Source organism: Papilio machaon, chromosome 18 (genome assembly GCF_912999745.1).
Source record: "Papilio machaon chromosome 18, ilPapMach1.1, whole genome shotgun sequence".
NCBI lineage: Eukaryota > Metazoa > Arthropoda > Insecta > Lepidoptera > Papilionidae > Papilio > Papilio machaon.
Window position 1 is genome coordinate 5,169,314 of NC_060003.1, and position 18,036 is coordinate 5,187,349.

General features: G+C 32.9%; 1 protein-coding gene across 1 annotated transcript in view; it reads right to left on the reverse strand.

Moving 5' to 3' along the window:
• Nucleotides 1-18,036, reverse strand: part of LOC106707708 — a 164,165-nt gene that overhangs the window by 128,216 nt on the left and 17,913 nt on the right. Inside the window, exon 2 of the mRNA XM_045682226.1 lies at nucleotides 816-1,223. Within this exon, the coding sequence (XP_045538182.1) occupies nucleotides 816-825 (10 nt within the window). The 5' untranslated portion in view covers nucleotides 826-1,223. The remainder of the gene's footprint in view (nucleotides 1-815; nucleotides 1,224-18,036) is intronic.

Genomic DNA, 18,036 nt, shown 5'->3' on the forward strand with positions numbered 1-18,036 from the left:
TAAGGAATTTTAATGTACAATAATACTAAAGTGGAGGAAACATTTGTTTGTATTATCGTAAGGTAAAATTTGAAATGAACCAACAGAAATAATTTATTACTACAGTCACAGTTAAAATTAAATTCATCCTTTTACTGACGCACTCAGAGTTATTAAGTAAGTACTAAAGAAGCCGCTTAATGTAGATCCAGTATTAAGAGACAGTTTAATATATATGGTAATGATAATAACTTTAAAAAATTATCCTAAATATATGACAAACTTTTCACCTCATGTAAAACTATTTGTTATAACCGTGACCGTGTTACGTTAAAACATTTCTCAGTAAACGTGAGATGACAATGGCAGGCAATGTTTACGTGACGTAAAATTATCAAAGTTATGCAACTCTATTGTGCTCAGTTATGCGAACTTTGAACGACGCATGTCAAAGTTTGCGTCTTCATTCTTTTGTTTTGTCAATAAAGTTAATAAAAATTAAATTACAAATCAATAAGCGGGACAGGATAAGCGAGAAACCTCCATAAGCGAGAGTCATTGTCCAGTCCCGAAGGACAACTCCCACAAGCGAATATCGAAACTCGGGCAAATATCGCGTTCCCTTGGACTCTTGCTTATAAAGGTTCATCTGTATATGCAAAATTATTTTTGTCGTATATGTCCACAGAAAAGAAAGGATAATAAGTGTGTGACGTATATTTCAAGATTCTACATCTTAACTTGAAAAATTAAGTAAAGCTACTTTAGCTACAGCTTAATAGTTATTAAATAATATCGTTATGTAAAATAAGAAATTAAAATTGTAATATACTCACTCGCAGACATCTTGTGTTTTTCGTTTTACTTCGGGAAAAACTAAAATAATCAATTTACTGCTAAATCAATCTTAGTATTCCCGAGTTCGTTTTGTACTCTCTATCAATTCCTCTATATTCTTTGTACTTCAGCAGTTGTTATTTCAATATCAACTCCATGTATAATATGTTTAAGTCTAAATTGCTTCGTGTTTAAAAGAACTACAGCGACTAGATTCGTTTTTCCTTTATCTTTAAATAATAATGTATAATAAATAAGTGAATTGGTCTTGATCATGTAATCTTGTCAGACTCATGAATTTGAAGAGTGCGTTTGTTTGTTTTGGTTCAATGGTCGGTGGTCACATTTTGGGTTCTGGGCGCCCCTTTGCCTTTTCTTTGCTGATAGCGGTCGTCTCTCGGCCAATTCTGAAAAAAAAAACTTTACGTTAAAAATAAAGTATATAAAGACAATCGTGCAAAAGATCAAGAAGCCAAAAAATTGATCTATTTTTAATTTTCGTAAATTTTAGTTTTGGCAATGCTAAGAACGAACCTCACAACCTAACAAAAATATTTTTAATATAAGGCCGCCAATCGTGCATAAAATGTATATCATATAATCTATCACTACTGTAAGAACATATAAAAAAATGAGCATAATGATTTATGAACAAGCCGACATCACTCAATCTTAAATATCTTACACAGTAAAGAATCACTTTCACCTGAATAAGAATCAATTGATCGTTTTCTTTAGCAAGGGCATACAAAGTTCCAAAAGAAAGCAACAGTGAAGACTTGACGGTGCAATTTTCTCAGTTTCACACCAATTTGCCGATTTATAAGACAAATCGTCGACGCACGAACCGAGGTTGCTTGAGGCGAAACTATTTAAGGTAATAGTCGATAAGAGATAAACGGTATATCTCGATATTACGGACAGATTGTTTTATTAATGGTACTATAGAAGTCTTATTTAATAGAAGCCGTTGAATGGAAGTCGAACAACGAGGAGTTATAGCTAAATTTAAGAAATAACCGATAATATATTATATCACAATACTAAAATAGAAAAGCGTTTTAATACTTTCTTATTTATTAGGCTGTACATGTTGTCATACAATGTACCCCACCATCATACTGATGATTATTCATATAGAGGACTGGCATAATATGTACAGTCAGGATCCTCCACGGTGTTCCACTTACAGAAAAAATCCCTAGTAGCAAACTCGACCCCTCCTTACTAAATAATCAATTAGGTAGGTTTGTTGCGCAAAAGGCGGCACCGACTTTTATTCGTACAAGCACAAGCTTAAAGCTAACTCACTTAACCGTTCATAAAGAAACGACTTTTATAACTCGTTCTAACTTAAGTAGTTTCAATACATAACAACACATAACTATGGTGTTCTATTCAGAATAATGTAACGGAAATAAACTACACAATACTGATAGAAATGACGATAATGACCCTAACGGATCTAACAAAGAACAGTCAACTGTGTATAGAAAAAGCGTTGGTTCTCACGTACACGCTGATTCTAATGGATGATGACAGGTATTATGATAATGTTGTCATTGCGCCCACCTCGAGCTGTTATTGATTGTGTTTATGTTGCTGCATTTAAGATAACCTCATCTTGTATGCACATTAACTGATTAACGGAAATAACTTGTTATAGAACACTTGACGGTGGCCGTTTTGTAAGCACTGTTAAAATCTGGTATCTGTATCTATAATAATATTATACAGATGAAAGATTTAATTGTTTGCTTCTTTGTTTGATTACATTGTTTTGGTTCCGAAATTACTGAACCAATTTAAAAATGTCTTTCATCTTTAACGCTGGGCTGGGGAGCTATCCACGGACGACTTAGGCTATGTTTTATGCTATATTACTAGATTTTTTTTATTTCTGAGCGGACAAAAACTAGGGTATCTGCTAGTAATTCATAAAACGTAAAATAAATAATTGTTCGTGCAACACATGTTGTTGTTCCTGGCGTTTACCGCTATTAATGTGGAGGAGAAGTTAAATTGAGTAATAGATTAACTTTCGAACATCGGATCACAAAAATCATGACAGTCAAAATAACAAAACACGAGGAAGAAAACATCTGAACAATGTAACCCAAGGAAGCCAAAGTCATTAATTTAAGAGCACACTCAACTTAGTTAAATAGAAAATTAGAACTTTCTAATAACCTGTAAGAACGCAAGGAAAGGGTCCAATTGACCCCTAACAGATCTTGTACAACAATTTAATCTGCCTTCACGGTAACGGTATGCGAATCGAAGTTTAAATTTATAGCTTAGATAAATTGCTACGTGACCGTTCGTGTGTTCAAAGCGTAGCAATACACGAACAGTTAGAACTGCAGCCAACACGACTATGCCACTTATTAATTCAAATACGACCTCAAAAACAACAAACGACAAAACAACCGAATTTGATAATAAAAATTTATATATATACACATAATGAAAGAACTTTATTTTGAGAAAATAAACATAGAAAAGAAAAAGTGAATTGGGTCAGAGAAAGTTAACATATTGACTCAATTGTTTAAGGAAATACCTAACGAATGTTAGTCGGACCACACGGGTAATAATGATGGATGACTTGTTTATTCTGAACCGTACAATTATTACGTCCTTTTCTATTCATAAAGCAGTGCCAAATCATAACACAAACATTAAAAATTGAAGATTCATTCAATGCTTTCGATTTAAAAGAAAAAGTTAATAACAGAATTATTGCTATGGGAAATAAAAACCGCTCATTCATTTTTTTCAGTTTTAATTAATCGAACATAAAACAAAGTCAATATTTTCCTAAGTCTTAAGTCTATATTTTAGATAACTTTATCAGTTTTGCCATACTTTATAAGTAACTAGCTTTAACCCGCGACTCCGTCCGCGCGGAATAAAAAATAGAAAACGGGGTAAAAATTATCCTATGTCCGTTTCCTGGTTCTAAGCTCCCTGCCCACCAATTTTCAGTCAAATCGATTCAGCCGATCTTGAGTTATAAATAGTGTAACTAACACGACTTTCTTTTATATATATAGATAGATTTTCAGATAAATCTCATTTAGGCAAACATTAGCAGTTTCTTCTTTAGATAGTAAGTTATCCAAATCACTGTCTTGTCATTCATTATAATCAGAATTTCTCAGTCATATGTCATGTCAGTCTACTTACTATGAGTTTCCACTGGCAAAACACATGTATAAAAACATTTTGTCATCTCTGTTCTAGTCTTTTTGTAGTGGATCAGCTCCGGCTCATGGTTATATTTCCACTTTTATTGATGACAAGTTGTATCACTTGATCACAACAAAATAAATGTCTTTCTAAATAAAATACACAACGCCGTTTATCATTTATTGATAGTGACATCGGGGTCATCATTTGAAAAAATTAACATCAGCTATAGGTTGCATATATTTAATGTGCAACGGTAAAATATGAAACATTACTAGTTATGTATTCAAATGCCAAAAGGTATTTGTGACGTGAGAAAATTTATTTACTAAAGTGATACAGCAGGTGAACATTGACATATTTTTAAGAATGTTTATGCAAGAATATATAGTAACCCATCTTAATCTTACTAATGTTATAAATGGGAATGTTTGTTTGTATGTATGGATGGATGGATGAATGTTTATTCGAAGGGTATCTCCTAAACGGCTCAACGGATCTTGAAATTTGGCAAAGATGTAGAGCATAGACTGAAAGAACACATAAGCTCCTAATAAAGTTAATTTTTAATCCGCGAGGACGGAGTCGCCAGCGACAGCTAGTTTACAATAAAAATCAATGACATTCTTGAAAGCATTGTACTGATTGTGATAAGGTAAATGAATACCCCATTTTTGGCAAAATCAGAAATCTTCTTCAGTAAAGAAACTTATTAAAGAAGGGAAGGGTTTCTAGCTCTAGTAATTAAATTAAACCTGAAAGATATAGGTAATAGTGGATTAGTATAGTAGTATAACAAAGTAGGCAACGCGCAGTCAGGCAGGTGCAGCGCATGTTTACGATCCGGTTATCGACCAAAACGTTTTGTAGACGGCAGTGCGCTATCGAGGCCGCGAATAGCGCTCAATGCACTTTATGCCAATTGCACACGAGGGCAGCATAGAGAGTAGTAAGACATACCAGTACAGCTATTATTTGAATGCACTCGTCCCAGAACTAACCAGCACTGACACCTGTATTAATTAACACCTGTATTAATACATATTGTCATCCCTTATATTTTGTTTGAAAACACAGAGACAACAATATTGTTCAAAACAAGTATCACGCCGAGCGAAACCTCTGTAGGTTTCGACAGACACAGGTAGGTAGTAACTGTTTTGTGAAGAACGTTACAAATACTTTCTCGCAAATTTTCTAGCTAGGCCCCCAGTTCTGTTCTGTTGAGGGACAGGCGGGTGTGCACATTCAAACAATAGCAGTACTGCATTGACCTACTGTCCTGCGGCCTATTCTGCACTCCTGTATACATATTTAGCATTAAAAGTAAACGACACAGCGTTCAAGGTACCACCAATACAACTCGAAATAATAATGAAAGGTATCATTTTAACATTATATATTTCCATTATCTTAATTTACGATCGACCTTATTGCCTGTGTATTGTAAAAGACTTAAGGATAAACTAAACAACCAAAAGGAAACTTGACTAACTACGTAAACGCTTCCGTCTCATTATTCTTAATTGTAATATTCTAGTGGTTGATCGTAATGAAACGAATATGTAAGTTACATTCAAAGACAAGGTCGTTATATTTTTGCGATAAAAATTGCATACGTTAACAATGTCCTGGTTAAATTTTATGTAATTTTAGGCCTATACTCGTAGGCCTTATCGCGAGATAAGATAATTGAGGCATTTTTGTGCGAAAAATTTACAAGCAACGTTATCGCCACAGATGTCTACTATTAATTTTGCATTCCATATGCCACCACTATAACATTAAACAAGATTTAATCTGAAATTTCGATCAATTTGAAGAAAAGAAAGCATTTAAATACATTCCTAATCTCCCACAATACGAGCAGTTATCAACGGTTTACGTAACATGATACGAAACGAATCCTAGCGCTCGGACGTAACAAAAAACAAGCGCTTTTTATTGTAAAGAATGCCAAGACCGACTCTCCAACCTTATTTCAGACGACTTGGTCCAATTCCTAGAGTTTGTTGTTGTTATTATTGTTACTTTGATTTGACAAGGTCACAACTTTTACTATAATAACCGTTGGTTTCTGAGACCAAAATCTCTGTATAAAACATATCCTCATCCTCGTCAATATCTTTGACTAAACAGAGATAACAATATGTTTTAATTAGGGATTATTGTCTCAGAAACCAACGATAAGTAAATTCACAATTGTGCATGTTTTATAATACTTCTCAGAGTAGGAAAAGGCGTAAATAAATTTTAAATTGCATTTTAACCGTCCCAATCACATGGTAACAGTATAAAGGAAAATATCGAAAACCTGCCCTGCGATATTATACAAAAAGATAAGATGGAAAAATAGCTTTATTTTGTATTTTTAAACAATTATCTTCATACACCATTACGACCACAATTTGAAAATATCACACTATGTAACTTATTTGAAATAAAATAACTATTAAAGTGACCAAATCATGTTTGAAATTGCTAATTAAAATCTATTCAAATTCAAGCTTATGTTTGATGCCAACCATCAACACAGTCTTATAGATCAATAGTGTATTGAAAATAAATTTCGATTTCGTTTGAGATAAGCCTAACTATCGGCGCACTTTCCCTTACTTGTGACATAATGGACCCGGCATACGATAAGACAAAGCTTGTCGCAATTTGTCATGTTCGATTTCTTCGACTCGGATACAATCTTCAATTTCAATGCAATGGGTCGTTATTAGAAACATTAAATAGATACAATCGATGATAGGCTATTATAAACGTTCCAGATTTTATGTACGATAGGCCTCGAGCAACATATTACGATATGTAATTTTTTCATGTTAAGAACTTTTAATTATTTTTTTCTAGCTTCAGATGATTATTGATGACCAGTCGGTCATTAATAACAAAGAAACTCTTAGAATTTAACTCTCTTAAAATCTTAAGACTTTAAGAGAGTTAAATTAAAAATAAAATAAGTACATTTCAATTCATATATCTAATGATCCAACAATAGGTCCAAAACAAAAGACATATTCCAATTTATTAAATGTAAATTCTCTTATTAAGAGCTTATGTCCAAGTATTACTTCCAAAATTAAAATTATCAAGTTAGTTACAATTGACTAATCGTGTGTTTCTGAGACCAAAATGTCACTTAAAACATATTGTTATCTCTGTTTTGTCAAAGATAATAACAGGAATTACGATATGTTCTTAATTTGATTATGTTATACCTAAGTTATCATATAACCAATGAGTACTGTCAAAATACATATGAACATATTGTAAATGCACAGATTGATTTGAGCTGTCGTCGCTGAGTTACGCTTGAGGAATAATTAAATAGAACAATAGATCAATGTCCGGTGCAACGAACGTTCGGACTTATAGCCATGCTCGCGACTTTATAAAGCAAATAATCTATTGAAATATTCAACTATTATATAATTTCAACACTGTCATTTTCGCTTACAGAACGTGTAAAACGTTGATAGCAGTGATTTTAATCGCTTCAGCATTAAATCCATAGTATAAAGCTCTTACGTACGTACGTACTCATTATGTCTCCTTGACATAAGTTTAAAAATACAATTTTAAATTATTAGTTAGTTATAATTTTGTAAAAACCACCTTAGATTTTATCCTTATCGTGAGCAACGAATGCATTTTATTATTTGCTCTTGGTGACGTAATATTTGTGAAAAGGGAAATTATTCACACTCACGTGTGTCGTGAACCTAGAATTACTTTCGCTTTAATGCAGTAATCGATTTAGCCGCACAGAATCGATGTCCGATAACTCGGCTTTGATGTATTTTTAATTATATCCAGCGGTCATTGTAAAACCCGCGCGTGATCCTCATAATTATTATAATCTTATATAGTGAATTAATACGTAATGCCATTGCAAAACTATAATTACTTTCACAAATATTTGAATTCGTAATGATTATGTAAAATCAGCTGTAATCTAAAAGTATCCGATATCGACATCATTGTGTGTCGTTAAAAAAAGATAAAGAAAAATTAGTAAACAAGATTAAAATCCAGATTACTGTTGGTCTTGTCTATCTTGTCAGCATTTTAAGACTAGTTTACTTAGAGAATGACTGATAACTTTAGGCTTTAAAAAGTCAAAGGTCTGTCAGAATAAAGGATATTATGACCTTAATAATGAACAAATGAAAAACTCAAAGTTTAGAGAGTTTATACCGCACTTCCATAGCATAGACACACAAGAAATTATAAAAGTACACGTAAGTCATAGACTCAAGACTTGCGTGTTGTAATAAAACCCTAGACTCCACAAAAAACAAAATGTTTACTCATTAAACATTACCGAGGGCTTGATGAGCAACCGACTGTAAACTTGAACAATGGATACTTACCATAAAAACAACTCCAAATAAAAAATACACCTTTTTCATTGGAGATAGAGTTTAAAATACAATTATTAGTTGTACTACGTAAACTACCATCGTATAAAGACTGTATAATTACTAACCACACGTGGATTTTACAATTAAGCGATTAAACTTTGATGTCATAATTTTTTTATAAGTGAACCTTTATTATAGGCTAGCTAGCTGTGTCGAAAATTATTTTCATATTTAAAGAACTTACTCAGAGTTAGAGGTCGCTAACAGAGTGCGTTAGTGCTGATTAAGTACAAGGAAGCTACACTAAGAAACTACTATAATCAAAGACAAATGATTACAAAAAAATGAATTTTTAATAATATATCGAAAAAGTAATAAATAAAAAGGAATATTTTTACCGTTAACTTTTTTATGGATGTATTCTATATCTAAAAAAATACCTTTAAACAATAAGACAAAGCACAGGAAGGTCAAAGATTAACACCACACCTTAGTCAATAGTAAAAAGTCTTAAAAAGGGTGAAAGTTCAAACTAGACATCGAATGAATTATGGCATTGTTAACCCGTCGTCATCGTGTTTACTCCCGGAAATAGTTTCTTGCACGCAAATGCTTTGGTAATTGTTGAAACACAATGATAGCTAATAAAGTATTAACTAAAGCTCATGAAATGGGCATAAAAACTTACTTGCTAAACTGCTATTTCCTATGGACACGGATAAAACTATGTCCAACTTTATCCAACATAAATACTATCATCTTTTAATCGAGAAATTAAGATTTACGCCATTTAGTTACAATATAAAAGACTACAAATATTACTTCGTACTTGGGTATCCTTTCAAAACAACAATCGTTAATTTCCACTTTAATGACAAAAATAATGACAATTATAATGATACTTATTTACACTTAACAAACGTAACAATAAACGTTTATTTCATCATCAAAAACTGATGCCGAGAATTCGATTGGGCAAATATTTCGCGTGACAATTGTACAGTCACACGCAACTGCAGACGAATACCGATGAGCTGAGGTTTAGAATTACTTTTTTATGGTAATGTGTCGAAATACCCAATACCCGGAACGCACGGATACAGTTGTAGCACTTCGAAGAAACGACAAACACAAAGACTTTGTCTTTAAAAATTCTTAAAATCCAAATGCAACATAAGTTAGTTAAGACAGTCATGAATACATATTAAACAGTAATAGAAAATTATTTCATAATACGTCTCAAATAAATTTGAAAAGTTAAACTAGACTAAATTATCGCCTAGTTTAGCTTATCAATTATATTTATGGACTAAATACTATCAACCTTATTTTACGATACACCATAGTAAGTTGTATTTCCTCGTATAGTTTGAGACCTAATTTGTCAGGCAAACGGCAAGTGAACGTTGTAATTTATAAAAGGTAATGTATGTTACATAGCAGTAAACCGGTCATGCAAATACAATTAACCTCATAATTTTTACATAACAAATACAATAAAACAATATTACACAGAAGCGCTAAGACAGCGGATCTCCATTCATTCATTCATTCATTCAGAAAATATTATTATCTCCAACATCCTTTCAAAAATACTGAGATGAAATTTCATATAGATCTTTTCACTCTCAATACAATTTCAAACTAAATTCCATCTCCCTATTTTCCTCATAACATAGCTATGTCATGTAACACGCATGACAAATGTGATGACTAGTAATACTCCTGCTATCACATGACACCTTACGCCGCAATTAAATCCATTGTATGAACCTGCGACCACACAGTTACAACACTCATACAATTACAAAACAGCTGAGTCGCCGCTGTAACAATACAGTTCATTACATCTTTACAACATGTAACTGTGTATATTTAATTAACTTTTAAATACAAGCCAAAAAAGCCCTTAATAGAATAGCCTATATGTATGACTATAAGATAGATTCTCGACGAATACATTTTTTTTATCAATTTCCTCAAAAAAATTCAGGCATATAGGTTATTTTCCTATGTATAAAACTACCACTAGTCACTAAAATCTTTACCACCATTAGAATACGACTAAAAAAATGTTCTATATTAAATTTAACATTCAGCCGTATAAAGTTACAAATTAACAGATAAAAAACCGAAACAAGGTATCATATTGTTATCAATCTAGAGAGGTGACAATGTTTTTGCGCGCCAACAAAAACCTATAGAACGAGAGACCGGTAACTATGGCAACGAGTATTCATTCATATCATTCACCGCGCGTAGATTCCATTCACATTGGTATTCCGATCACACCGTCGGCTGTACGCGATATCTTGCAATGTACTTACTTACAAAGTATACACATATATACTTTAGTACAAAGCAATACGGGATATATTAGCTTGTATTGATCATACTGTATCTAAACATCGTTAGAATTGCCGGTAGTTTTTGTGCGGAATTTATCTGTAACTTGGGAACGTAATGTAAGTCAATTTTATGTCGAAAGCTGATTTTAAAACCAATAGACATATTATACAGAAGGAAATTTATAACTTTTAAGTCTCGTTAAAACTTATATTATTTTCCAGTGCTTTCAAGTTACATACTCAAATTATTTAACAAATAATAATATCAATTGTCATTCGATTCCTATTTTTAACCAAAGTGTCTTAACTAGTATTACATAAGCATACCATAAAACATATAGAGTGGACGTAGGGTACAAAATCAATAAGTCAAAAATGCTTTCCAATCTACCTCTCTCATAACTCTTAAAGTCGTTTTTTTAATGAATAACGCTAATATTATCGCATTTATTTATTATCAAACACAGTCATATACCGTTTATTTGTAACGTAACATGGGGCTAGCGGCATCGGAATGTTACTTGCTGCGATGAATCACCAACCAAAGTTGTTTCGCAAGCCGTGTCTTACCGGTCAGAGATTTATTTACTCTGTTACAATTATCACTTGCAGTACCTACAAGACATTGTAAACATGATATTGGCAAAATGTTTCAGTTTGTACTAGAGACTAGAATGTTTATAGTTGATAAAACAATCTTACTTATTACTAATATTAGAAATGCGAATGTTTAGATGGATGGATGGATGGATGGATGGATGGATGGATGGATGTTTGTTTGAAGGTATCTCCGAATGAAATTTGGCATAGATGTAGATCATAGTCTGGAAGAGCACATAGGCTCATTGTGTTTATTTAATTCCGCGCGGACGGAGTCGTGGGCGACAGCTAGTTAACAATAAAGGTTAGTTTTTCATTGTCTTTAAGCAACATTTTCCTTACCGTGTTTTTCGGCATTATCTGCGTTCCAACAATAAAAATCAAAAATATTTCTTTTGTCTCCTTGAGTATTATGTAAATCTATATATATAAATGAAAGTTGTGTTAGTTACACCATTTATAACTCAAGAACGGCTGAATCGATTTGACTGAAAATTGGTGGGCAGGTAGCTTAGAACCAGGAATAGGACATAGGATAATTTTTACCCCGTTTTCTTTTTTCTTTTTTTTTATTCCGCGCGGACGGAGTCGCGGGTAAAAGCTAGTTTTATATAAACCATAATTTAACACTGCGAAGATTTGAGAAGGTACATTGAGACTCCCTTTATGGCTATTAAGTGATTCGTAAACACTGGAGCTACCGACCTTCTCAAATAGCTAAGAAACTAAGAACATAACGCGGATGAAAAGAGTTATATCTCTTATAAGATCACATAAGACATAACTTTTTTCGTGTTATGTTCATAGTTAGCTATTTTTTGAGAAGGTCAGTAAGATAAGTCGACATATAGTTAAAAACGTCATACTGGTTTGCACTTGGAACCTTGGTACTCATCTCTAAACGGCAAAGGACATCTGATACCGTTGCGGCGGTTGCTTTGCTCGCGAGGCTTCACGCGCGTATTTACCATCGTATTTGGAGCGGCTAGCGATAACTGCATACACAGATGTTTGATATTTTAAGCCAAGTGTAGAGTTTACGAGAGATGTACGACGGTTTTAAATTAGTAATTTAATGTTTAAAATTAATTTATTTTAACAACTCATAGTTAGAGGATACGCTGGGTTAAAATAACAATTACCAAAACCGTGCCTTATACTGTTGACACTTTGACAATTCTATTCTTGATCAAAGAACAGTTTTCACACCGGTATTCGGTTAAAATATAAATATGTAACTGTTCACCGTTACGCTCTTACAACGAATACCAATGAGCTTTTACAATTTTACGCATTTCAAAAATTACGTGCCCATACCAAAGTTCTCTACTATGAAAGTACACATTATTAGAACGAATCTTAGTGTGGATTTCTACTGTCGAAACATTTGTATTGGAACATATAGTCGTCCCTTTCATTCTTTTTGAAAAAATGGAGACAACAACACGTTACAATACCAGTGTCACAGCAATTATATTTTACGACCATTCAAATGATTAGAGATGTTTTTGGACAGCGGTCACTTCATGCGTTAATTTATGCGAATCCAGGTGACCGCTTCATCGTTTGCCACCTAACACTATAAAAAAAATCAAATAACTACTCTAACATTATAAGTCTTAATAGACAAAGACCATGATCTATATTAAATGAATCGTTCAAGCCCCGTATGTGTAGATTAATTAACATCCTATTAGAAAGTATAGTGTAGGAGTCAATTTGTAAGCCCACCTGCTATACTTCTTAGAAATTACTTTCCTTATAAGATAGACTTTTTCTCATTCAAGTGCTTAACTCTTATCAGAGAAGCAATCGTAATACACTTGGCTTGCTTTTATCAGCTTTCATAGGACAAGACTGTTTATAAAAAATATATATTAATTCTCTTCTACGCCTATTTTACAGCACAAAGTAATAAAAGTAATAACTAACAAATATCTTATTCTAAAACATTGTTTTTATCAGCTGTTTGCAATCAATTAGTAGTGCAAAAAATCACAACCTGATCACATAAAATCACAACCTGATCACAAAAAATCACAACGTGATCACAAAAAATCACAACGTGATCACAAAAAATCACAACGTGATCACAAAAATTGTGATTATTTTTATTTGTTTTTTTAATCAACTTACACTATTATTTTTATATTGTATGTTATCTTGTATATTATATATTAGTAAATAGTACATCTACAAATTTTGTGTACACTAAATGAAATTATAGTCTGATTCTAGATAACGTAGGAGTCAATAAATGCGTGCGTTAATACGCATCGTTTATGTCCCACACAGTGCTATTAACACAGTTAATACTCTCGATCTAATTTATTATTGTCAATTACACATGAGTGAGTAACTAACGCACAATATGGAACAGCGTTACCAATAGCTTTCGTGTAAATTACTCTTTTCTATGACATTACCGTTCTTCTGATAGATGTTGATGATTGTAGGCTTTATATAGTCTTACTTTTTTAAAATCGTATAACGTATAAGAAGACATTGTCATACAGTGGGTTCACACTGTCAAAACATCTGCAAAATCTTTTTTTTTTTGAGATTAATGACAGATGTGTTTTCAAAAAATAAGACATTAAAAGCCTAAGATCACGGTTTAACGTTCGGTAAGAACTTGAACTACTTGATTCATAAAACGTAAAAATACCAAACTTCACGCTTTGATTTATTTACTTTCGGGTTAAAAACTCTACCGTTGTAAACTTGGTACAATACTAGGTAATTAATTATTGCAATACAGTCGAACCTGGATGAGCGAGAAACCTCTAAAAGCGAGAATCGTTGTCCGTTCCCGACGGAGAACTTCCTCTGTAAGCGAAAAAAAATATCACGTTCCCTTAAACTGAATATACAGAATAGTACAGAATGAATCATCGTTGCGTGCCGCTTTTATCAATTACGGACAAATTACTCGCGCCGTAAATAAAGCAATCGGTTACAAACAATTTACTCGACGCACAAGCCCACTCAAACTATTATATTTAACAAACGCCCTAACATCTCGTTATGAGCGTTAGACAATTGATGTCTTCGTTAATGTAATCATTGATACAAATTGTAACATGACTGATAACAACATCGTACCTTAATATAAGTAACTGAACGAATAACGAGTTCGTTCTAATATATTTCATATTAGAAAGAACTCAAAAGTGATTCGTTGATTCGACTAAAAACTTCGTGCAAAAGAAAATGTGTCTAATGTAACGTACATTAAAAATAATAATTAATCAACGCTCGCTACGAGCTAAGTTATTAAACAATTGAACGTTAATCATTACCAACTTCAACAATTATAAAAGGTAAAAAAGCTAACCTGAAACAATTACATGTTACATATCGAAGTAATTTGTCTTCAAAACGACTTCATTATGACCAAGAGAAATTAATTGACCATTGTATAGTAGATATAACTGTAGGCTGTTCTTAACAATAGCCACTTCCGGCTTTCTACGGTTACGGGATAGGGAAGGGCTTACAACTTTAATAAACTTAGACCAGAACATTTACGGCGAAGAAAAACAAACGATTTGTGACTGGTCAACAATTACTGTTTGGCGGACAATGAAAAACAAAACGAGGCTATACAGGATGACAAAAAGGATAATTAGTAGACTGATTTCATATTGATGTAAAACCTGTAGTCCAAATATACATCATTCGAACCGGAGAAGATGGCAGCCCTACATAAGAAATGGGGCGTTATAAATCTCTAATCTATTTTCGTATAAAGGGCCTATTCGTATGCTTCAATGAATGTTTTATTCATGGCCGCTCTCTACTTATGTTTATGCAACAAACAGAAAAGTGGAAGTCGTCATTAACAGTATCAATATGGCTCATAATAAGTTTACATAATAGTATGAACACCATGTATAAGTCTTTGGGCATTCCTACTCATAACTTGTCTTTCGCCATAACTTACAAAAGTCAGTGATATACGTTTTATGAAAATAGACTAAGCGCTTTCCGGATTTAGAAATGGAATGTATCATTCAACCTCACGACAAATTCGATTTGTTAGCAAAGCACTAGTAACGACAGAAACTTTTCATGGATTTAGACGAACAGAAATCATTCGAAATGTTTACCTATACCCTAATCTGTAACAAAAAATACATCAATCTTGAATTAGCTTGCAAAAAGAATAAACCATATTTTTAATCGTTTACTTGATAAGCTAAAAACAGTATGTCCTTTTTAATAAAAATATTATACCTAAGTCGCCTCCCTTGGCCTGCAATGTAAAGGTCGCTCCAATGTCGCGAAATTATTTTGGCCAGTACACGAGCTGACAACTGGTTGTCTATAGTGACGTCACACAAAATATACACGGACAATAATCCTACGTTTGAATATAAACAAGCTTTTTATAACATGCAGAAAGGAAAACAATCCAACCGAAGTTTTTTTTTCGTCAAATGTAGATAAAGTCCACCTGATAATTATCAAAACAGAATTTAACGTGGTAGAGTATTATTGTTTAAGCGCTCATATTGCATGGGGTCCCACACCATGCATAAATAATGAAACGTGCGCACGCCTCGGACAACCACAATTTAACTACCGACTAACATAGCCTTAGGGTGAATTCAGGAGAAAGTGATATTAAATACAACAGTGGAAACTTAATGTCCTTACTCAACGACAATTATTCGGACACGCCTGTAAATAATTACAAAACATTACAAAACTAATTAATTGTAAGCACAACAATAATCGAATCTTTTATTTAATAAATTTGTTTTGTAGCCAATCAATAATGAGTACAACGACTAGCATTATTAACATCGTGTCAGGAATATACATAGTAAAACAAGACAATCAAATAAGCACCAGTGACGTGACAAAACAAAAAAAAGGTTATCAAACCTCGTTAGACCAATCACCACATAAAGCTACTTACATAATACTGCAGAACTAGAAATATTCTCTATGGAAGTGCAACAACTCAAAAATAAAAATAAAACATTACAATTAAAATAAAGATACAGTAAAGATAAAATTGTTTGTGATAATAAACTTAAAGCAATCATATACACAGCACTAGTTTTATGGTAATGCAAACTGCATTGGAATCATCAACTAGACAGTTTGCGATCATAAATTTACATTCCATGCTATAAATGCTAAGAATATTAATTCGTATTCAGTCCATGGTTGATTAAAGTGATCTCGTATGCAAATCCAACTTGTATTTAATAGTTCTAAACTATCATTTATATCAGATATTCTTAGCAAAAATAGTGTAATTATGAAAAAAAAGAATAAGAAATTCACAATTTTATCTCACAGGTGCAATTTTGCCTAAGTTTTTGTTTTAACTGAATATCGATTCAATCTAAATGATAAATTACGATTGCAGCTGTTGACCTGCCGCTCCACGCCCAGTTACGTTACTACCGCACTCTGCCGGCCATAGTTCACGACGTTCTCTCGATCCAATCCACACCGCTTGCGGTCTATTTGCGTAAATGTCAAGTAACCACGGTAAACCACTAGCAAACCAACTTCGAGTTAGAAGTTATATTGAGTTTTAATGGTATAAGAAAATTGTATTGCGATAAAGGGAAACAAAGGAAGAAAATATTATTTTATGTGTAGTTTAATGATATAATATACAAAAGAAATTAGCCGAGCTTATAATTATTTTGATAGTACACAGTAGATACTATTTTGAAATATGATAGGCAAAAATTACATACCAAATATGGAAGGAGATTTCTATTACTTTCAACGCTAAAATGCTTAAAAGACGTGAGAGTGAACAAATTACTTTTTAGTCTGTCATTCCCTCATAACAATTTCCTTTAGTGGTTACATCAAAAAGCAACTTAATGTAGTATAATTAATAATTTCACAACAGATTACTAACAGATAGTATTTATAAACCGGAAAATAATTAACATAAAACTGAAAGATCCCAGAGAATGTTTTAAATTGATTACCATTATGAAGGAAATAATTATAAAAAAACAAAAAGAAACCTCTCAGTTTAATTATTTTGAGCACAATTTCCCACATAAATTATAAATGACGAACCACAAGAAAAAGAAAGTGTTGATCCTTTCCAACAGATTTGGCGAACATAAAAGTATGCTCAGGAAAATTTTCTAGCCTTTCGCCATTAAGATTGATTCACGCATTTATAAACAAACTAGCTGTCGCCCGCGACTCCGTCCGCGCGCAGTTAAAAAAAAATGGGGGGGGGGGGGTATGAAAAATAGATGTTGGCCGATTCTCAGACCTACTCAATATGCTCACAAAATTTCATGAGAATCGGTCAAGCCGTTTCGGAGGAGTACGGGAACGAACATTGTGACACGAGAATTTTATATATAAGATTTTACCAATGGTAGAACAAGGTAAGAGATATTAAGAAGCCAATTTCATATTGAAGAACTATCATTTACTAATAATCTTTATTAACACCTGTTGTCAACAAAACGTGACAACGAGCTCATCAACCGGACAAAAACCGCCAATCTTTTGTCGACTTAGCTATCTTGTTACAAGTAAGCAGATTCAGTTTACTAGTATCTTAAAACAAAGTGCACAAACAATGCAGTTACCGGCCTGATTCACTTCTAAAGGCAACGCACTGCGTATTATCGAGGTCGCCTAAGTACTAGTCCCACCTATACTGGATATTTCCTTTGTCGACATAACTAACCTTTGAAAAGATT